We start from the raw sequence: 24631 nt of genomic DNA, 5'->3' as shown, positions 1-24631 counted from the left end.
ACTGTTCTGCCTAAAACCTTTCCTTAGTGCCCAACTGCTTTTATGATCAAATCGAGTGCTTGAAAGGAACTGGATATTTGAGACCCTGTTCAACTCTCCAGTCTTAAATTTTCCCACTCCCTTGCTTCCCTCTATCAGGGAATTGCTAGCAAACTGCTGAACCCCTCAATCATGTCATACCCTCTCTTGCTTTCAGGTTTTAGTACGTGGACCATTCCTCTGCTTAGAAAACATCCCTTCACTTCACCCAACTGCTACTTAAGCCTCAAGTGTCACTTCCAAAGTGTTTCCAAAGTGTTACACCCTGGATTGTAATTTTCTGTTCCCTTACGTGTATATCCCACTAGAATATAAACTCTGGGAGGGCCAGTGGCTATGTCTCTATTATTCCAGTGCCTAGAATAGTACATGGCACAAAGAAGACGCCACAGGGAATGTTTAAATGAAGAAATGCTTCAGCATATTGAACAGGTATACTGGTTTGCACACTCCTTAAACCTTTTGTTTACATTAAACACAGTACATATATCCAAACAAAAAGAAATTATTTGGGGTGGAAGACTGGTATTATGGTAAATGTTTCTATCAGATCCAAAGTAGTATTACCTATCTAAGTGAGCAAACTGTTAAAGAACAAACCATTTTCTTTCACCTGCTATGTATGTAAGTGTAGTCCACTTAATCTGTGCATATGTCCTAACAAGTTCTTTAAGTTCTCCATTTTCAGACCTTCTGTAATTCTGTACATTCTCTACACTTTTAAGTCAGAAAGTCATTAAGCTTGAAAGCACAATAGATGCATTACCTTTATTCTCTACCAACCCCAATATCTACCATTTTATGTTCCCATAAGATCTTTTTTTTTAAATGGAGTGGGAAGATATATATTTCATACAAATATTATATAATAATAGTGTTTAGATGCTAGAGGTTGACAAATATTGTTCTGAAAGTCAGCTCTCTTGTTAGATGGATGCTCCTAACAAGTTAGTTAACTTCTTAACCTTTAGTCTCTTCAACTGTAAAATGGGGATAAATAATAGTAGCTAACTCATAGGTTACTGTAAGAATTAAATGAGATATTACTTATAAAATGCTTGGCATTTAGCACAGAGTCTGGCAAATAATAATGTCCAGAAGTGTCAGCTATTAAATTAATATTAAAACTATCATTTTATAAGTCTGCTTTAATAATTATAATACTAGAGGCTTATGTCTTAACTTCCTTCTGCCAATGAAATAGCCCAACATCTGACAGACCTTTCTCTCTAGGAAAGAATGAGAAAAAGTGCAAATAAAGTGAGCATAGAAAATAAAAATGTGAATTCTGTACCTTTTTTCAGGAATGTTACTCCCAGAAGAAATTTTATCACGTGCTTTGTAAGAATACATCTTATACAAGCTGGGCTGCTTTTAAACATAGAAAGGTCCATTCAAAAAGAAAAAAGAGAGAAGTTTCAAAAAACTTTTTAAAATGAAGAAAATAAGATATAAAATATTACAATGATTTTTCCTTTTACTAACCAACTCATCAAATAAATCATCTGAAAATAAGCTCATGAATTATCAACTTCTAGGGCTCTAAAGGCAGTTAGAAATGCAATGTAATATCCCATTCCTCCCAAATCTATAGAGAATATATGATCAAAAGAATTCTTAGAGACATAGCAAGAGCCAAAGTCACAAAAATGATTCAATTACATTGTGTATACTTTAATAAAGCAGAGAAAGTTCACCAGAAAATTTAATTCAGCACATTTATCCATCACCCCATCACCCTAGTATCCTCATTAGTGGAAGTCAGCCTGTGGATAAGTATTTAATCTGTAATTACCTAAGATCCAAAACAAAGCAAGAAAAGGTGTGTATGTGTATGTGTCTATGTAATTGTAATGAGAACATTTAGGAATCAGGCTTATTTTTCCATCAACTAAAAGTATTATAATATCCAAAAAAAGATATTATAAGAAGTGTTATAATATCCAAGCCAAATTAGTTATAAAAGAGGCTTAAAAGAAAAAAAATAAACATTACTTTCTCAGATACTTCTGTTCTATTAACCCCAGAAATCATATATTGCATATTTTATTCTGTTCATATCATTTCTCTTTCCACATTTTATATCTTGTTATAGATGGCATTTTCCTCTTTGAGTGGAAATAAAACAGAAAAATTTTAAACAGGAGTTGCATCAATAAAGAATGAAATAATAAGAACCATCTCTTTAATAAAAACAAACCTCTGAAGTTAATTCAATTGGTACTTGATTAGAGGAATGTTGCTCAGTGCCGGAAGATACAGCTTTAGAACTGAAAAATAATAAAATTAAATTATCTCAAATGTTAAAATGTAATTTTCTAATACATGAATCATCACACCTCCACTCTTAGAAAGGCAGATAAGGTTATATTACTCTTTTAGAACTGATGCTTTTTTAAATTGATTTTTCCCCTCCAAAGAGCTTAAGCTCTTCAAAGTCTAGATTTAAAACTCTTTAAAGTTTTTTAAGTTTAAAAGTAAAACTGATAATCTAAAGTACAACATAATGGTTATAGTCAATAATACTGTATTATAAACTTCAAAGTTGCTCAGAGACTAGATCTTATTTGTTCTCTACACAAAAAAGAAGTGCTATTCAAGTGATGTGATAAGTGTTATCTAACACTATTGCCATAATCACAATGCAATATATAAATGTATCAAACCAACACTTGTACACTTCAAACTTACACAATGTTAAATGTCAATTATATTTCAATTTAAAAAAAAATTGAAAAATGATCGATAACATGTAAAGGTACTAAAAAGTAGGCAACATGTGTATTCCCTCCGTGTCCTCTATACGTAAGAAGGAAATATGGTATATAGATTCTTCAACATTTACCTCAATGTTGCTTCTTTATTTTATTTATTTATTTATTTTAATTGAAGCATAGTCGATTTACAATATTGTATTAGTTTCAGGTGTACAGCAAAGTTACTTGGTTATACATATACGTATCTATATTCTTTTTTTTCCTGATTCTTTTCCAGTATAGTTTATTACAAGATACTGAATATAGTTCCCTGTGCTATACACTTCTTTAATCAACAGGAGCAGCTTTCTAAGTACTATAGTCATCTACTTCCTATTCACCAAGACAGTGTTCTATGATCTATCATTCTCCCTACTGACTCCCACACCAAATTGACTCAAAGAGGTATGCAAAAATGATTATCTTTACTCATTTTACTTTGTGTGGTACCTGTAAATTGGTACAAAATGAATCATTTAAATAACAGAAAACCCAGAAGTTAAAAAAAAACTGAAAAATGAACCTTGGTAGAAAAAACTCCTTTGGACACAATTCTTCATTAGCTTGAAGGATAAGGCTCTGAGGAGATTCTGTTTTGGCTTTAGCAAGCCAATTTCTACCCTATTGAACACAAGAAGAATCGTTTAATGCACAGTGAGAAAATTCAATCAAACAGGCAGACTTCTACATTGTTTACCTTTTCTGTAAGGATGCAAATCTTTACAAATTTGCTTTGCCCAGGAACTTCTACCAAGAATCCCTCAGTTATGAGCTGATGGGAAAAAACCTTCCACCAATTCTGTGTGTGATCCTTGCCAGTGCCAAAGAAATTGTGACTGCGATATTTATCTTCAAGACGCTGGGAATTCTGAAATTAGGCATAAAATCAATTTCTTAAAATGTTTATTTAATTAAACAGGAGATGTAAAACACGAAATCGTCTACTGATTCTTTGGCTTTAACACTAAATTTCAGCTTTAAAAACCTACGGAATTTTTATACCCCTCCTGCTTGCTCTGATTACTTAAGTCACAAATAAATACACTCAAAATAGTGTTCCTTTTCTGTTTTCAATAATGGCAGGAAATTTCATATATAAATCACATGCATTTCCCAATGCATAGGTTTGGATATACTTGGAATATTTAACCTTTGCTATTTAGACCTTTTATTAACATACTCACATTGTTTGAAAACGGTGATCATAAATCTACAGCTCAAGACTTGAAGCATGGGTGTTAAAGGCAGTGTGACCCATAGCTGGTAACCAGTGAGTGCCGTGCCAAGACTCAGGTTTCCACTGCGTTGTTGTCATTACTGTGCTTTTTGTCCGTGATGTTTCAGCAAAGTTTACTTAATCATTTCTGATTTAGCTGCTTCACTGAGATACATCAGAAAAAGCAGGTGCATGCTAGACAGTTGATGCTTTTGAGATATTCTTCCCTAAGTGACCAGAGGATTCCGATCGGAGACTCTTCACAGCCATCAAGGTCTAGAAATATTGGGGAAGCTAGCCCATCATATGCAATTCTCTTGTCCTCTAATGGAAATGACTCCCTCCACCTTCACTCTCCACAGAGAACTTTTTCTATTCACTTGGCCCTCTGATTACCCCTTTTATAAAATTTTATTTATTTATTTATTTTTGGATGCATTGGGTCTTCGTTGCTGCCCACAGGCTTTCACTAGTTGCGGCGAGCGGGGGCTGCTCTTCGTTGCGGTGCACGGGCTTCTCATTGCGGTGGCTTCTCTTGTTGTGGAGCACAGGCTCTAGGCACACGGGCTTCAGTAGCTGTGGCACGCGGGCTCAGTAGTTGTGGCTCGTGGTCTCTAGAGCGTAGGCTCGGTAGTTGTGGCGCACGGGCTTAGCTGCTCTGAGGCATGTGGGATCTTCCCAGACCAGGGCTCGAACCCATGTCCCCTGCATTGGCAGGCAGATTCTTAACCACTGTGTTACCAGGGAAGTCCCTGATTACCTCCTTCATCCATCCTACACATCTAAATACTACTTTTAAATGTGTATGGTACTATATAAACATAGGGCTCTCTGGAGAATTGCTTCTATCTAATGTATTTGCGGTGAATACAGCAGATTGTAATTCGAGGGTCATTCTGCCCTTCCTCCACTGTGACTTCTACCACAGAATCTGGGAAGTTGCAAACACTATTTCTCAAACTTTCTTTCAACTAGGCTTCTGGATGTGATTTAAGTTCCACTAAACAAAGGTATTTTTGCATGACATCTACACGCAGGAAGTGAGGCAAAGGGGTCTACTTTGCTGTATTTGCAGGTATGCATGACTGTGGAGGGGTTTGCTTTTTATGAGAAAGTGTTAGCAAAGAACCTAGCATACAGCTTCTAGCTTCCTAAGTAACAGGAGACATTCATTTTGTTGATACAGATTATAGAAGGCAGCTCCCAGATCAAGCAGAAGTAGAACCTTCCTGATTGTTACAGCTCCCTATTCAGCATAGTTTGGGGTCAGGCACTGACAGATAACTTCTTAACCACAGAAGAGGCAATTGCTTCCATGGAAGATTATTTTGCAGTATAATCTTATCAACAGTACTCTAAGCCACTTAACACCCAGTAATAAATACCTTTCTGTTTAAATTCGCTAGACTGATCATGTGCTTCATAACAAATACTGTATTTTAGGTTATATTCATGTTTCAAAAACATTCACTCCTTGAGTATGTCAAGAAGTTCCTGTATTCTAAAATTTTCAATATGAAATGCAATCTGAAATTTGAGAAATAGGTACATCCTGTCACTCAACGTTTTTATATTTCATCTACACTCTAATGATGGTTTAACAATCAGTGCATATTCAAATCCAGGGATCAAAATGGAAAGAATATACAGAATGAGTTCCAGCAGACATAACTCAAGCACTAGAAGCCTCACTATATTACAAATGTATTGGTTTTGTTCAACTGATGAAAACGTTACGGTTACAAGTTTATCATTTTGGAATGTTAAAAATGTGAATACAAGTGAAATAACCTAAAAAGACTGATCCCTCACATAAAGAAATCTAGGCTGAAATTAGATTAGATTAGGAAAGTTCCCATCAGAGACACATCAGTGCCCAGATACACTGAGCTTTTTTAAAACACAGGCTTCTTATAGGTTTAATTAACAGGGTCTGTAACGTGCATTCTAAAAATTGAAATTGAAATTGAATTTTGTATTAAAATAGCTAAGTAATAAAGCTTTAGTATCATGGTGATTATATTTACAAAAATTGTACTAGAACAAGATTCAGAGAAACAGAAACACCCACGTACAACGTAGCACCTTTTTCCACAACAACCTCTACTACCTATACTAACTGACTTTGGTTTGATTTGTGTAGAATGTTTAAAATCAAACATCACAGAATTTCAGATCTGGAAGGAACATTGGAGCTCATTGATCTATCTAGTCATTTTTACTCAGATACAATCAGAGGCTCAAAGATGTTAAGTGGTAGCCTAAGGTCACAGAGGTAAGACTAGGACACAGTCCTCCAGACCACTACACCAGGGATATATATACACACAGACACACAGACACCAATATACATACATATACATATATACTGATTGTAGTTAGTGCAACTAGACCACCTGGGTTCAAGTCACAGCTCCAGTACTTACTAGCTTTTGAATTTTGGGCAAGTCAGTTACTTAACTTACCTGTGTTTCTATTTCCTCAGCTGCTATACAAGTATAATAATACTTCTTATCCTTTAACTTAGCCTGCCTTCCTTAACATAAAAGCAAAAGCCCTGACTCAGTATTGAGTCAGTTTTCCCAGAACATTTGTAATGGCATTCTACACCTGCTGGGGGCTTACCTTTATAGTAGGAGAATCTATTGCTTGCAAACTAATAACACCAAAGATATTAAGTTGCCTAACTAGTACTTATTAGCAATCTGGACACTAGAAATTATTCCTCTAGCCTTCCCTTTCGTAAGCAGAAAACAACCTGAAGTGAATGAACACATTTGCTGATATGAAGAAATGAGATGTTCTTCTAATTGGTAGGGGTAACTGTCCCTTCCCCTCATGATCAATAATCATTGTGAATACTGTGTACTGTGTGAATAAATTTACACTGTCATGTTTCCATGGCAATCACCATACATAAAACGAAATATTTCTGCTCTTCGACACAGATCATTTTGTTTTAAAGAAATCTTATTCCCTTTTCAACGAGAAATCCAAATTTACCCAAGTAACATTTCTGAAAAAACAGAATAAGGATTTTCAACAACAAATGTCTTAAAAAAAAAAACAAAAACCACAGATGTCTAACAATTTCTTACTCTGAGCGAGGCATCTTCCATTAATTACTTATATGTTCTAGTTAACTTAATTTTCCAGGTTAACCCACTGACGAAGTAAAACTGCTAAGGATGAGGAAGCTGCCATAGCGGATATAGGGATTTGGGCACTGATTTCAAGGAGTGCACAATTATACATGCACATATCCCTTACCAATCATAAATCTTCATTCTAGTATCTCTAGATCATTCAACCTAAAAATACAAATTTAAAACTGCATGTGAACAGCATAATAAAACAGACACAGCAACAGAACGTTAGTTAGGAAAGCTGTCGCTCATCCTGCTTCTGGCACAAAGTAATGACCTGACATGACACAGGTCATTTAACTTTCTGGGACTTAGTATTAACCACTGTATAATAAGGTGGTAGAGTTAAATAATCTTTTTGCTCTAAGAGTCTCTACTTCTGTGGGACAAAGTCTCAAAAATGGAAGTTATCAACCCACTCTTCTCCTTTAAAAAGCAGGCTGGAAAAATTAGGGTACCAAACGGATTCATCAGGGAATTTGGAAACCTATGAACAGATCGATGTGTGTTAGAATAAAGGGGGCCGACTGGCCAGAGCACAAGTCCCAAAGGATCACTTTCTAATAAAAGCCAAATCTTCCGCACCATTATCTGATAGAGAAAACAAACAAACTTGCCACTTCTCTAAATTAGCTTCTTTAAAAATGACGATTGCTTGTTGTGGTAGTTCTTTCAGCTGGGAATGCCACATTCCTCTCCACCTTCTTCCCTCGGGTTGGCTCTCAATGCCCAAATCTACTCTTATCATCCACAGAACAGAAAAGCGCCAGTGATACCATAACAAAGACTTCTCTAGTTTCACAGCCATTAACAAGCACTCTCTCTTCAGAACTTAAATAATACTTTATATCTATTCATATGTCCCCGATCTCTTTTTATGCTGCGATATACTTATTTATTCTCAAGTAACACACCTTCCATATTAGATGATGTCTCATCTAATTCCACTTTGAATTCCCCACAAAACAGAGTACAGTAGCTCACACAAAAATAGATGTTTTGGGAATTCCCTGGCAGTCCAGTGGTCAGGAGTCCATGCTTCCACTGCAAGGGGCACGGGTTTGATCCCTGGTTGGGGAACTAAGATCCCGCATGCCATGCAGCGCAGCGCAAAAAAAAAAAAAAAAAAAAAAAAAGTTTAATAACTAGCAGAAAAAAGTAGTTATAAACTCTTAAGAAGTTTTAGATTCCTGTGTTCTTAAAGTACAAAATAAGTCCATAGTTTCTGTCTACATTTTAACTAATTTTTTTTTTCTTTTGCCTCTTTCCCAGTTCCTACAGGCCAAGGAAGTTCACAGCTGCCGCTTCAGGGCTTAAAAAGGTCATTTCTGGGACTGTTATTCTATGTGAACAATAAAGCCAAAATATAAAGTTACAATAATTATCTCTAGGAATATATTTCAACCTGATGAAATAGCTTGTCCGAAAAATTAAACAGATAACCCTCTCCTGTTAGAAAGTTTGAAAATTATAAAGGGTAATTAAAACTAACAATAGTTTCCCAATGGCTGCCTATAGTCAAAGCATCTTTTATCAAAAGTGTTCTCTAATTCTGGAGCACTTTGATAACATGATCAGGAAAGAGGTTTCACTTAATCTCCTGATTATGCAAATTAATGACTGTGTCTGTTTTCTAATCTGTAAAATTAAGATAACTGCATATCTTAATACTTAATTCACAAAGGTGTTTAAAGATTTTTATGTGGGGCTTCCCTGGTGGCGCAGTGGTTGAGAGTTCGCCTGCCGATGCAGGGGACACGGGTTCATGCCCCGGTCCGGGAAGATCCCGGGAGAGGCCACAACTGTGAGAGGCCCGCGTACTGCAAAAAAATAAAAAAAGATTTCTATGTGGTGAGCTATTTAGACCCCTAAAACAAAGTTCCTTAGGCAATATTTCTACTATTTAATTTCCAGCAAAACTTATGCTTTAAAAACAAAATTTTAAACTCCATTCACAAACACCTGAATGGCCTGAATAATCATTTATACTATTTTTATACTATTTTTAAACATCCTATGTAAGAGAGGAGAATCATGTGCTGCTGAAATATTTGTTTCATATGTACAAATATTATCTCTTTAAATGAACTCCAAGAGTTTCAAGTTTAAGATACTTAATCATCTTACAAATGAAAATTATCTGTAAAGATACTAATTTTTCCTAAATTAGTTAAGGTAGACGATTCACTAAATTCTCAAAGGAAATACAATTATAATTTAAAAAATGATATCCCAGTAGATACCAAGATCACTGAAATTGGGGGAAAAAAACTTGCCTTATTTTCACTGTATTTAATGTCTACAAATTTTCGTTAAGTGGCTTTTTTTTTTTTTTTTTTTGCAGTACGCGGGCCGCTCACTGTTGTGGCCTCTCCCGCTGCGGAGCACAGGCTCCGAACGTGCAGGCTCAGCGGCCATGGCTCACAGGCTTCTCCGCAGCATGTGCGATCTTCCCCGACCGGGGCACAAACCTGTGTCCCCTGCACCGGCAGGCGGACTCTCAACCACTGCGCCACCAGGGAAGCCCGTTAAGTGGCTTTTTAAAAAAGTTTTACACCTTTATCTAGCAAGGGTAATATAAAATTTCACAAAGAATAAACTTCTTAATTTGCAGACTCCCAGAAGAGACTGTTGGTATAAGCAGTCTGACTTGGTTTTCAAATAATAGGTGAAATCTGATCCGTCTTGTGACCAGTTCAAGTTTGTCTAGGAGCCCACTTCCACTTATCTGTTGATACTGGATACTGCTGGATTACACCAAATTAAAACAAGGATAATTTTTATAAATTATACATTCAGCTGGGATACACAGGTTTTAAAGATGACAGAGACAAGAAATTTTCATAGATCTCAATTACATTAAATCTATCCCTTGCAACTTAAATTCTTTTTTAAAAAAAAATAGCACTCATATCAGCTAAACCAAGTTCCTTAGGCAACACTTCTACCGTTAAATTTCTAACCAAACTTGAGATTTAAGAACAAAATTTTAAACTCCATAATCTAAAAACATCAGTACCTGAAGTTAACATATTTTTAGCATTTCATTAGTATTTCACAACTGGCTAACTTAATAAGTCCCTTTCAAAACAAAACAAAAACTCAGAAAGTAAATATTTACACAAAGTATTTGAGAAGTTAAGAAATGAATGCTGACCTAAATTATTTTTAAAATTCTACATCCAGGGCTTCCTTGGTGGCGCAGTGGTTAAGAATCCGCCTGCCAATACAGGGGACCGGGTTCAAGTCCTGGTCCGGGAGGATCCCACATTAGTTGCTGTGGAGCAACTAAGCCTCTGAGCCACAACTGCTGAGCCTGCATCTAGAGCCCGCGAGCCACAGCTACTGAAGCCAGGGCACCTGGAGCCCGTGCTCCGCAACAAGAGAAACCACCGCAATGAGAAACCTGCACACCGCAACAAAGAGTAGCCCCCGCTCACCGCAACTAGAGAAAAGCCCACACACAGCAACAAAGACCCAACACAGCCAAAAATAAATAAGTAAAATAGATAAAGAAAGAAAGAAAACAAAACTTAAAAAAAAATTCTACAAAGTGAGAATTTTAATCTCCACTTTTAGTATATTTTTAATAAATGTATGTAGTTGCAAAGGATTCTATCTCCCATTTTTGGTTTATTCAACTAACGTCAATATATACTACTTAACTTTACAGACTTCTAAATCAAGAATAAAATCATATAAACAAAAGGACTACAGAAAAAGCTCTTTGGCTATAAGGGTCATGACCTACTCATATTTGTACCTGCAACTGTTAGCATAATGCTGGCACACTAATCACTCAAAAAAAAAAAAAAAAAAGTAACAGAATTAACTATTCATTCGTGAAGAAAAAGAACTTTCTTAGAATTTTAAATACTTCTGATTAGAAATAAAATAGAAGGAAAGAAAAAATGTACTACCAAATATTATTATTGAACTTAGACATTTACAAATAATCACTGAAACTTAAATTTTGCTCAAAAAATTTACTACTTCACAGGGCACCAAGATACAAATTTGTTCTACCTGTCCCTTGACACAATGAAAGTAAACTTTTCTTAATTATCCTATAAAAGACCAGTCTAGGGATTCATCTAACTGCAATGTAATAAACTGAAACAGACAGCCTGGAAGCATTGCCTTAATGATACACACAGGTTTTGTCAAAGGTAATGAATGCAGTGCTTAAATGGAACTTAATATGACTCTCTGAGTTCTGATAACTAAAGTCAAAGCTATAATTGTAAAACAGCAAACCTCTGAAGAAAAGTGTAATAGGAGTAAAAGAAGAACTCTGAAGGTGACTCACAGACATACTTACAGATCCTCGGAGAAATAGAATTGGAACCCCAATTCCAAACTTTTCGCCTAAGATGGTCACGGCAGATAAGAGCTGGAATGCTTGTGGACCAAAGTCCTGTGACATATCATCTGAGTCATCAATGGAAAAGCAGCGATCCAATCTAAATAAAAACAATATGTAAAGAAAGCTTAGCCAAGGCATGTACCTTTAGAAATAAAAAGATTTAGTGTAACAGTTAGCCCAGTAAAAAAATATCTCAAATGTGCCAACTGCTTCAGAAGCTAAAAATAAAGTTCAATACAGCTGAGAGCATGTAAAGTATGTAAAACATGAAATATAAATGATAATATAGCATCACAGGTATGTTATATTAATGGTTCTCGACACTAGTGCCCTAGGATCCAAGTTTCACAGGAGGTATCTTGGGCCATAGAAAGAAACAGGTTCAAGCAAGCAGAACGCAGGATTACAGCTCAAATAGCTCCACTTGATCTACTGTATAAATACTGGACTTTTGTGTTAGGTTTTGATGGAAGAAAAGGTTTATTGCCTACCCCCACCCCTGTCGCAAAACTTCTGAACTGAAAAAACACATCTCCTTTGCAAGAAGTTGTTAAAGTCATACTTTAAAATATGACCAAAGATTATAAGCTTTTCATGTAAGTCCATTTAGAAGTTAAATTCCTAAGCCATCCTTCAGGTAGAAATTATCATTAACACAAATTAATGAAATTCTCATTTGTATTAATTCTCATTAATACAAATGAGAATTCTTTATGGCATGTTGAGAACAAAAGGACTCAGAAAAAATCAACTAATATAGTTCAACTACCTAATTCAGTTGCTTTCTTTATAATAAATATCTTTGAAATAGCAATAAGAATATAGTCAGTATTCTAGATATATTTTTAGGGAAAAAAAGGCTATGTTTAGGTTTATTCTCTATTTTAATTTCTTTAATAGGATACTTAGTTCATTAATTTTCTTTTCTAATACGAGTATTTAAAGCTATCAAATTCCCACCAAGTATCACCTATGCTGCAGCATACAAGTTTTAATGTATATTACTGTAATTATCACTAAGTTCTAAAAATGTGTTAATTTCCAGTTTGAGTTTTTTCCTTGATTGACGAGTTACTTTAGAGCATTATTTTAAATTTCCAAATGAATGAGAATTTCCCTTTTTATTCTCTTGTTTACTTCTAATTCTGTTGCATTCTGGCCAGATAATGTGGTGTGTTTGAAACCAATACACTGAAAACTTGAGACAGGTTACAGTCTAGTACAGAGGTCAGAAAACTCTTCCTATAAAGGGCCAGACAGTAAACAGCTTAGGCTTTGTGGGCCAGACAAGCTCTGTGTCACAACTACTTAGCTCAACTCTGCAAAAACAGCCATAGATAATATATAAACAAAAGGGCATGGCTGTATTACAAAAAAACTTTATTTACAAAAATAGGCAGTGAGTGGATTTGGTCCACGGGCCATAGTTTGCCACCCACTGCTTTAATATATAGTACATTTTAAAATTTTTATTTATTTATTTTTGGCTGTGTTGGGTCTTCATTGCTGTGCACGGGCTTTCTCTAGTTGTGGCGAGCAGGGGCTACTCTTCGTTGCGGTGCGCAGGCTTCTCATTGCAGTGGCTTCTCTTGTTGTGGAGCACGGGCTCTAGGCGCACGGGCTTCAGTAGTCGTGGCTCACGGGCTCAGTAGTGGTAGCTCACGGGCTCTTGAGCGCAGGCTCAGTAGTTGTGGCGCACGGACTTAGTTGCTCTGTGGCATGTGGGATCTTCCCGGACCAGGGCTCGAACCCGTGTCCCCTGCATTGGCAGGAGGATTCTTAACCACTGCGCCACGAGGGAAGTCCCTATAGTTCATTTTTATAAATATGCCATCTATGTTTGAGAAGTATAGTCTCTAATTCCGTGCTTCCCAGCCCGTGTGCTACAAATGGATTATAGGTGTGCTGAAGGTTAATCCCTTGAGACCTTAGGGTTCTGAACAGAACCTAGACTCAATTAGCCATTAACTATGTGGGTCACGAAGTAAAAATGTTTGAGACACATTACTCCAATTGCTTGGTAAAGGCTTCTACATACTGCATGTCCAATAAATCAGACTTGTTACCATATTGACCAGATTTTCTACTGCTTCCTAATTTTTTGATTGCTTAACCTACCAATAACTAAAAATTATAATCAACCTCTCCTACTTTGATGGTGGAATTGTTGATTTCTTCCAGCTTTTCTGTCAGTCTGTGCTTTACATAGTTGTAGGGGTTTTTTTTAAGGTGCATAGAACAATTCTGTCCTCTTGGTGGAGGAACCATTTATCACTGCATAGAGACCATCTCCATCCCTAATAAAACTCCTTCTGTCTAACAGTATACAGCTACCACACCTAGTATATGGTTAGCTCAACTACATACACCATTTGTATTTTATTTTTTCAATTAATATACAGTTAAATTGATTGTATGTCTGTGTGTGTGTGTTAAGGTCTACAAATTTAAACACATTCATAGATTCTTCTAACCATCACCACAATCAGAACATGCAACAAATCCATCACTGCAAAATACTCCCTTATGCTATTCCTTTGTAATCACAACCTTGACCCCATCCCTCTAATCTCTGGCAACCATTAATCTTTTCTTCATCTCTACAGTGCAGTTTTATGTTTGAGAGAATATCACATAAATAGTAGAACTGGCATTATTTCTTCTTTTGGGGGGGCAGAATTTGCCACTGAAATCACTTGGGCTAGGGAATTTTATTTTTGGAAGTTTTTAACAAGGATCCAATTTCTTCAACAGTGGTAGGATTATTCAGGTTATGTACTTCATTGTGAGTGAGGGTTTTTTGTTTTTTGTTTTTTTTGTGTGTGTGTGAGTGAGTTTTATTAGTCTGAGGTTTTCAAGGAATTGGTCCATTTCACCTAAATTACTGAATGTATGTGCACTGAGTTATTCATAGTATTTCCTCATTATCCTTTTAATGTCTGTTGTGGCTAGAGTGAAATTCCCTCTCTCAGTTCTGATATTGGTAATCTGTGTCTCCTCGTCTTCTTTTTTTTTTTTCTTTTTAGAACTTTCTATCAGTTTTATTGACCTTTTCAAAGAATGAGCTTTTGAGTTCATTGGTTTTCTCCAATTGTTTTTGTTTTCTATTGATTTATGCTCTTATCTTCATTCTTTCCTTCCTTCTGCTTCCTTTTAGTTTTCTTTACCCCTATTTGCTAGTTTAAGGTGGAAGCTTAATTACTAATTTGAAACCCTTCTACTGTAAGTATTTAATGCTCTAATCTTCCCTGTCAGTATCACTTTAGCTGTACCCCATACATTTTGTATTTTCATTTCACTCAGTTCAAAATATTTTCTGATTTACCTTGAGACTTCCTCTTTGACTAATGGATTATTTAGTAGTGTGTTACTTAATTTCCAAGTGTTTGGAGACTCCTGTTATCTTTCTGCTGTTGATTTCTAGTTTCATTCCATTTTAGTTAGAAAATGTATTCTGTATAAATACAAATCTTTTAAATGTGTTAAGGTTTGTTTTATGATCCAGAATACAGTCTATTTTCATGAACATTCCATCTGCACCTGAAAAGAACGTGTATCTGCTGTTGTTAGGTGGAATGTTCTATAAAAGTCAATTAGACAGTCTGCTGACAGTCCTGTTCCATTTCTTCTATTTTCTTACTGATTTTCTGTCTACCAGCTCTATTAATTACTGAGAGATGCTGAAGTCACCAACTCTACTTACAGATTTCTCTATTTCTCCTTTCAATTCGGTCAGTTCTTTTCAAAGTATATACACATTTAGGATTAGGTGTTCTTGGATATAATGGTTATCTTTGTGTGTCAGCTTATGGTACCCAGTCATTTGGTCAAACACTAACCTAGATGTTGCTATAAAGGTATTTTGTAGATGGGATTAACATTTACAATCAGTTGACTTTAGGTAAAGGAGCTGACCCTTGATAATGTGAGTAGGTCTCATTCAATCAGATGAAGGCTTTAAAGAGCAAAGACTGAGGTTGGCTGGAGAACAAGGAATTGTGACTCAAAACTGTAATGTAGAAACCCTGCCCAACTTTCCAGCCTGCTAGGCTGCCTACAGATTTCAGACTTGCCAACCCCTACAACTGCATGAGCCAATACCTTAAAATTAACCTCTCTCTCCCTCTCTCATTACCTCTCTGTCTGTGTGTGTGTGCGTGTGCGTGTGTGTGTGTACACATATGTGCATGTATTGCTCTGGAGAACCCTGACTGATACATTGGTAAACTGACTCTTTTATCATCATGTAATGTCCTTCTTTATCCCTGCTAATATTCTTCCTCCAAAGTCGCCATTATCTGACATTAAAAGTAACAACTCCAGCTTTCTTTTGATTAGTGTTTTCATGGTATACAGTTTTTATCTTTTTATTTTTAATCTACCTATATAATTATACCTATAGTGGATTTCTTGTGTACAGCATTTGGTTGGGTCATATTTTTAAACCAATTCTAACAACTTTTGCCTTTAAATGTTATTTTTTTTTTTTTTTTTTTTTTTTTTTGCGGTACGCGGGCTTCTCACTGTTGTGGCCTCTCCCATTGCGGAGCACAGGCTCCGGACACACAGGCTCAGCGGCCATGGCTCACCGGCCCAGCCGCTCCACGGCATGTGGGATCTTCCCGGACCAGGGCACGAACCCGTGTCCCCTGCATCGGCAGGGTCCTCAACCACTGCGCCACCAGGGAAGCCCTAAATGGTATTTTTAGATCATTTACATTTAATATAACTATTGATAGGTTTAGATTTAGGTCTACCATTAATTGGTTTATCTATTTATAAAAGTAAAAGATTGTAATACTGTTTGCTTTGTCCTCTTTTTTAATAAATAAATTCATTATTTTGTTTTTTAAAAACTGCAATACATATCACTCAACAAAAATTCAATTAAAAATTATTTGCAAAGGAAGAGAAACAAAGACTTTTAGAATGTCCATCTAGAAGAAGGAAATGTTACCTGGACCTGCAATTATCACAGCAATTTTCAGTTCCCATAATTCCCACGGAGGCCTTTCGTAGCTGTTTGTCTTCAAAATGAGACAAGATGAGTCTACCCAAGAGAAAATTTTAAAATTAAATAAAAGAACAAAAACATACATGTTAAATTCATTGTTGAAAATAATGAGGTGAAATCAACATTAATTGATTCAGCTGAGACCTCATTATTTGGCTTCAGTTTACTGAGGCACAAAGCAAGTTGCCTTAAAAATTCAGCACATATGTTAACACCATCAAATATCTTTTAAATACTTCTAATTACTTTGCAAAACTTTTTCCTTAAGAATATTATCTATAAATCCTTGTTATTAACTGATATAAAGTAAATAATACTTACTGTCGCCTACACATTCTGGAATTAAGATATTTATCCATCTTTGCCATCATCTTTAATTTGTATAATCGAAACTTTTCATTGCATATTTCACTAAGGAGGCGCCTGTCAATTAAAAATACCACAGTACTATTAAAATTGTATTAGTTTTATTTCATTTATTTATTCCTGTTTATTTTTCATAGTCTATAACATCCACAGTGCTAACAAGATAAAGAACATTTCTATCATCTCAGCAAGTTATTGTGTCCCTTCCCAGTCAATGCCCCCATAAGAGGCAAGCATTTTTCTGATTTTTATGAAAATTACTTTTGAAAGAATTCTACCCATGTCCAAGCATCAATTTTTTAGCTGCCTATGAAAAACTGTTAAAACCCTAAAGTTCTTCATTTTGACTTATATGCTACTTGCTTTTTTGGCAATATTTCTACTATACGTGAATTTTTACGTTTTCCCAGTAAAAGGTTATTCTTTAAGTTATTTTATATGAGAAACTAAAGGCATCTAATCTATATAAGGAATACTGAAAAAGACTCATGATCTAAATATGAACCTTCATCACTTTAGCTCTTCAGAGAACTTCTCAGCCCTCTAAAAACTACCTCTTTGTATTATGGGGCATTATAGGACACTAATAAAATATCAGAATTAAGTTCCTTCCTCAAACAATTCTAACCATTTTTTCCCCCATAATACTGAATTTATATAAACTTTTTAAATAACACTAAATACATGGGTTTTTTTTTAAGTTAATGCTGCTATACCTCATCCTGACTGTTAATTCTACTCTCCTGTGAAGAAATTCCATGACTATCGTACATCAGATGATGATAATCTTCCAAATAGTCTTTGTATATCTTTCTGAGAATAAAGAAAAATCTGAGTTGAATAGGTTTCAAATATTTCAAAAGAAAATAATTTATCCACAAGATCTAAGTGATAATACTGATCCTCATCACTCATGTTTTGACTGTACAGCTTTCTAACTGATAAAAATACCTCTGTACAATTCTCAAGGATGACACCCACAGGGAATCCAGTTAAGTGAGCTCTGGAAAGTCTGGACACACAAATGATCTCTTATTCAAAAACATTCTTATCATTTGACACCACCAACCACCATGCCTTTCCATGTAATTTCCCTAAAAAGTCTCTTCCAACGATTGACTCTAGTTCCTAGGTCAACCATCTAACCTCATTATTCCTAGCTCATGGGCTAAATATTAGTTCCTTTTTTTGCTCTGTTTTGTTTGTTTAGCTCACCTCTTTCTCCTCAGATAGAAAGAACAAAGGAAACAATGCCCACACTCTGAGAGCTAGAGCTTCCCTTATGTTTGGTTCCCACAATCTACATTTAACTAATCTCATCAGTTTCAGTAACAAATTGAAGAAAATAAAGTAACAAGTCTCTAACAACAAATCAAATGAATATTTATTCTTCTTTTAGGACCACCAAAATCATTACAGTATAATATTCCACAGAATAAAAACAAGTTGAAAAAGAAGAAATATTCTAAAAACAATACCATAAATAGAAATCAGGTGGAGCCAGTGGAAGATTTGTTAAACTGAGATTAATTTGCAAATTATTCCCTTTAAACAAAGATTACAGTAACTATTGGGTTTGACTGTTTTAAATAATGGCAGGTGCAGACATTGAGACTTTGCCAATAAAAAATATAAAATTGCATATTTACGCTGATGATTGGACAAGTTTCTTCTCTCAGTCACAGGATTCTAGCATAAGACAGACTAAAAATTTTGTGAATTACAGTGATCTTTTCATTTGAAAACCAGCTATTCCATTTATTCTAAAACTTTGTTTTTTCTAATAGAAGAGGTTTGTCACAAGGATGGCAGAGATCTGGGCCTCAATCCTTGCTGAAATTTTTTTTAATGCTGATTAGCCCTATAGTTTTATTTCCTTTAATATGGATGCAAAGAACAACCTGTCTGTACTAAAGATTCAAGAGTGGATTTCCTGGCACCACTATTTGATTACTAATCACTGTTACTCCCTGTTAAATCTTAATGAGATAACCATTTAAAATATCTTTTGAGACTCAGATACACAGGAACTATATCTATTGATGAACCTGCCAAGCCACAATATAAAACTTGGGCTGTTAAGTCTTCAGCATCTTTAACACAATGCACAAATAAAATCAGAACTGGTAGGAATCAACTTATGTTTGATGCAATCCCAAATTTAATTGTAGCATGCAGAGCTGTGTTCTATCCCAATTATTTAAAATTAGTTTATAAAAAGCTTCACATAGACACCAGTGTCAAAAGGAAAATAATAATTGTTCTTCTTAAGAAGATGGTTTATTGACTGTATGTTAAGAAACAAAAGTTAGTGACTACTCTTAAAAGAAGCTTAAAATTTATAGCAAACATTCTTACCTAATTAATCCCTATTCTTCTTTCATATCTCAAGTTAACCCATTACTTCCTCAAGGAAGCCTTATCTGACCTTTATAATTTGGTAAACACACACCCATAATATACTCACTACTCAATGCAATTTCCTTCATAGCACTTAACACAGTTTTAATTTTATACAAATTTGCATGATCCTTTTCAAAAAATCGTTTGGTTATTCAAATTTTCAAACACAAAAGAGCAGTAAAATGAACACTATGTATCCGCGGTTGTATGATTCTGTGACTAAGACCTGCTATTCCCATTATACAGTAAACTCTATAAAAACAGGTACTATATCTGCTTTTATTTACCATTGGATCCCCGGCACAAAGCATAATGCTTGGAACATAGTGAGTACTCCAAAAAAAATTGTTGAGTAATAAATAAAAACAAAAACTGTATTAGATAGCCACTTTCATCATTTTAATAAGATGGGCTAATAGGTCCATCCAAGAGCTCAACTTATGTAGCTATATGGAGGTGCATTCTGAAAACACCTCATCTCGGCAGGCCCATCAGTTACCACGTATAGGTTTTTTTTTTCTTCAATTTTTTTTTCTTATGGATGAAGAAAGAAGTTGGTAAACCTGCCCCTAAAACTTTGCAAGATGAAGTTTTCCTTTCAATATCAATCTCACAGAACATAAGTGCCAACAAGATACCTGTTTAGTACTTAAGTGGAATGGTTTTCCTGTATCTAGACACTAAGTACAATATTTTTTTCCATGGCAGTCAGTCAGTACAGGGCAACATGATCATTCACACACTGCCAAGGAGAGCTGGCATGCTCTCCTAGAACTAACAAAGGAAATAAAAATGGTAATTAGAGACAAACTGGGATTGGTAGAAGTCATTTAGAATAAGCACCATGGCAGCATGAGAAGAAAAAAATAAAAACAAAATAAATGGTATCTAAAGTAACTATGGCTGAAGACATATCAAAACTTGAGAGAACCTGAGGAGAAAAACAGCTCATCGATGAACAATATTAAAAAGTGTTCCATAGGACTTCCCTGGTGGCGCAGTGGTTGAGAGTCCGCCTGCCGATGCAGGGGACACGGGTTCGTGCCCCGGTCCGGGAAGATCCCACATGCCGCGGAGCAGCTGGGCCCGTGAGCCATGGCCGCCGAGCCTGTGCGTCCGGAGCCTGTGCTCCGCAACGGGAGAGGCCACAGCAGTGAGAGGCCCACGTATCGCGAAAAAAAGAAGAAAAAAAGTGTTCCATAAGATCTACGTTACATTCCCAGTATAGTGCTGTTTTAGTTAACTCTTCACACTAAATGAGGTATAGAAGAAATTAGGTCATCTCCTCTGGGTAGCAACACACCACAAAGTTCTTCTTAGACGTCTTCTGTTTTCTTTTGGTTTTAAAGGCACTTATACATATTACTTTAAATTTTGAATGTTGTCTCAAATACTTTCGAAGCTTATGTGGAAAGAAAGAAATCTGCAAGGGTGAAAGCAATAAATGTTTTTACCTATTTGTGTTAAAGTCTCCTGGAGCCCAAAGTACATGACAAGAACTTTGAAGTCCATCACGGCCAGCTCTACCGATCTCCTGGTAATATGATTCCATTTCCTTAGGAGCACCGTAATGAATGACTTGGCGAATGTCAGCTTTATTAATGCCCATTCCAAAAGCTATGGTAGCTATTACACACTGAGAATAAAATAACAACATAGTTTGACAATCATTTAGCAGAACTAAAACCTTACATGTTTACCTTTTGGTAAGAATAATTAGTTCATTAACTAATTAACTAAAGTCATGGCACGAAACTGAATTTAATATAATTTCAACCAATTGCTTATAGATTAAAAGATTATCTGCCCAATTTACAGGTTAAGGAATGGTGACCATAAAATAGGATTTGTTCCCTCTCTATTAAAAGAAGCAAATAAAGTGGTTTCTCTGAATGCACATGAGTACAAGACAGAAAAGAGGCTCTTAAACTATTTATTATATTAAATGAGTCTTTGGGATAATATTATGAAGTTTCAAGACTGCATAGTATCTTAATATTTTCTAGCATTATTCTAAGGTAGAAGGAAGCTTCTCATTAAAGATGGCAGAATGAATCATGAATTTATCTCTGCATATTTAAAAGGATAAAATTGGTAGAATATCTAATATGAATGAGTATACCAAGATCGGATTTACATGACTAGGGGAAATCTTAGGGAAAAATTAGTGGTAAGCACCAAAAAAAACTACACAAATTTTTTTTAAAGTATTAATAATAAGAATACAAAATATGTACAAGTAACTGTAAATATGCTACATGTCTTACAGATAAAAAGCATTTATAGAGAATACATAAATATATAATATTTGAATATATATACTGATCTAACCAAAATTATGGTATTAATATTGGAAGTGAAGGGGGTAGAAACTTCTGGATGGGGTGAGAAGGGCAGGAAGGGATGTGAAAGAGCTATACCTTCATCTTTCATAGCAGGGAAACAGAGATAATGCCTAAATCTCATAAGCAAATAAATAAATAAACTAAGTAGCAGCAGTATAAGCAAATTATTGTAAGATACAGCGGCAAACACCAAAAGACTAAGCTAAAAGAGATGAGAGTAGGAAAAAGAAGCAGGGAAAGAATGAGGGGCTGACGCTTTTCATTGTAAGCACTGGAGAACGATTTGGTTTGTTAAACTATGTGTGTGTATAACTGATAAATATTAAAGTGCCATTTTAAAAAATGTGTTAAGATGCACCAAGAGTAGAAAAAAGAGGAAGGGAGGGAGGGAGGACAAATAAAGGGAAGTATGAGAAAGATGAAAGAAAAATAAATCTAGGGATGGAAATAATATTAAAAAAAAGCTCTGAGTGAATAAAACTAGACAGTTTTGTTGTATTTAAGAGTAAATAAGCAATATAATAATTCCAACTTTTCTTTTTTAAAATGTTATTTCTTATTCAATTTTTTCCAGCTTTATTGAGATATAACTGAAATATAACATTATGTAAGTTTAAAATATATAACATGATGATTTGATGTACGTATATACTGCGACATGATTACCTCAGTAAAGTTACTTAACACCTCCATCACCTCACATGATTACTGTGTGTGTATGTATCTGTGTCTGTGTGTATATGTGTATTTGTATGATGAGAACTTTTAAGATCTAATTTTCATCATATGATACTGCTTTTAGATGAGATCAACCTATTCTGCAGACATGATTTTCAAAATATCCTCATAGACGCTCAGGTGTAAATGAAGATATTTTATCCAATAATTTATTCATAACCTCATTCCAGACAGGAAAGGAATTCAGGCCATCTTGAAAAGGCAAATAAAATACAAAAGGACATAAAACTAAAAGTCAGGATTAAAAGAATGAATGGTCACAAACTCAAAATGCAAATCTACATCCAAATGTGGTTAGATTTGGTTATGAATAATAGGAAAGAAAAAAAATCTTGTCTCCCTCATATCTTTGGGAGATGTTTCTATCTAAATGAATAATTAGCAATACACCAAGATAGAAGAAACAACTGGTCAATTATTGGCTCTCGATTGTTAAGATTCAATAAGCAGCAGCTAATAAATTTTATCTGATACTTTTCAAGCTCCAGAGATAACAGAATAAACATGTAAGCATTTAAGAATTTGGATAAAATCTCTACTCCAGGCAGTTGTGATAGCTGTTCCTAACTTTGGAAAGAAGAGGAAGAAAGAGAACAGATGCCTTCAGGCAGGTATGCATTGCATCATGACAATGCACAGTGAACTGCATAGACAGAGATCTAGATACAGAGGAAACTGATGACCTATTTGACAGAAAATGCAAAGCAGAAATTAAGTTCTTCTCAATTTGAGATGACTAGTCCAGGCTTATAGCGACAGGGTGTGGAAATGATGTTGATGGTGTTGATTTAAACCTGCTCACACGGCTTGAATTTAAATCTTCCCAAATAATCTGTATGACACCCACTGAAACAGGATTCCAGTCATTTTATGAATCTCAGCCGTAACACTTTACAATAATTTCATCAATACCCTTCCTTTCTTCAGTTTTTCTCCTTCAGATCAGTCCTACTTGGTGCTCCCAGTCTAATGTTTCTATAATACTATTATCTTGCTCAAAAATATAGAGTAGTCTGTCACAGTGGTTTCCAAATTCTGTTCTGCAGAACTTTGAGGATTCTAAAATACCCCCAGGGACTGACTTGGAGATAGGGAAGCTCTTGGACCCCTTCATCCGTCACATCAACTTCAACAAGAATGATTCTACTTTAATCTGTTTTACCTATTAGATAAAATTTCATTTAAATAAAGAATTCTACAGCTAAAGTAGTCTGGAAAAACTAGAGAAACTTCACACCAATCCCAGCTTGCCTCTTTGCAAGTTTTAAGACCCTCTACAACCTGGCCAAACAACCCATTCAACTCTTTTCCTACGAGTCTCCACCATTCCTCCCTGCCTTCTTACCTATACTTTGTGCCCTTCCTACTCCATACTCCCTTCTTCTCCAACCATTGCAAACTACTCACCATTTCCTGAACCCAGTACGCTCTCTCATATCACAGTGCCTTTGCACATGCCAGTCCTTCTTCCTGGAATTCTATAACCTATTCCTTTTCCCTCATCACCTCCTGGCCTTGCATACTTGACAAACTGTTATTCACTTGTTCAGATTCTATTCGGATTGCTTCCTCCTGGGTGAACCAACCCCATTACACGACCTAACTTAACAGCCAGCATTCCCTCCTCTGTGCACCTAAACACTATTCTATGTACAGGCTGCCATTTATACTAGCCTGCAATAGTTTTCTTACATATCTATCTCCCACATTATATACTGATTCTATCAGAGTGACTGCTTTATGCTCATCAGAAAGAAGGTATTCAAATGTATATGTATGAATAAATCACTTGGCTGTACACCTGAAATGTTTTTATATACCATTTTGTTTTTCGATTTTTTTAAACGAAAAATGAATATTTTTCACGATTAGACTTAAATTATGAAATTCAATTCCAACTTTAATTTTTTAATTAATTTTTTTATTGGAGTATAGTTGACTTACAATTTTGTGTTAGTTTCTCTGCTGTACAGCAAAGTGAGTCAGTTATACATATATGTATATCCACTCTTTTTTAGATTCTATTCCCATATAGGTCATTACAGAGTATTGAATAGAGTTCCCTGTGCTACACAGTAGGTTCTTATTAGTTATCTATTTTATATATAGTATGAAATTAACAACACTGTAAATCAACTATACTCTAATATAAAATAAAATTTAAATTAAAAAAATTTAAAACATTTTTAACTAAAAAAAAAAATTAAAAAAAAAAAAGTTGATTGTCCCTCCTGGAAAGAAA

The 24631-nt window shown here is 35.2% G+C and overlaps 1 protein-coding gene across 5 annotated transcripts in view; it reads right to left on the bottom strand.

Moving 5' to 3' along the window:
* WRN (WRN RecQ like helicase) overlaps positions 1-24631 on the bottom strand; it is a 138221-nt gene that overhangs the window by 21606 nt on the left and 91984 nt on the right. For 3 of the 5 annotated variants that reach the window (XM_082680305.1, XM_082680307.1, XM_082680309.1), the window contains exons 20-27: positions 20761-20942; positions 16859-16960; positions 16481-16573; positions 11479-11620; positions 3493-3663; positions 3319-3416; positions 2240-2309; positions 1334-1410 (exon numbers count right to left, since the gene is read on the bottom strand). In XM_082680305.1, the coding sequence (XP_082536431.1) occupies positions 1334-1410; positions 2240-2309; positions 3319-3416; positions 3493-3663; positions 11479-11620; positions 16481-16573; positions 16859-16960; positions 20761-20942 (935 nt within the window). The remainder of the gene's footprint in view (positions 1-1333; positions 1411-2239; positions 2310-3318; positions 3417-3492; positions 3664-11478; positions 11621-16480; positions 16574-16858; positions 16961-20760; positions 20943-24631) is intronic. The other 2 variants (XM_082680306.1, XM_082680308.1) reach the window with 1 other exon arrangement.

This window comes from Grampus griseus, assembly GCF_964374135.1.
Source record: "Grampus griseus genome assembly, chromosome: 21".
NCBI lineage: Eukaryota > Metazoa > Chordata > Mammalia > Artiodactyla > Delphinidae > Grampus > Grampus griseus.
This window is presented reverse-complemented; position numbering and strand designations above follow the sequence as displayed.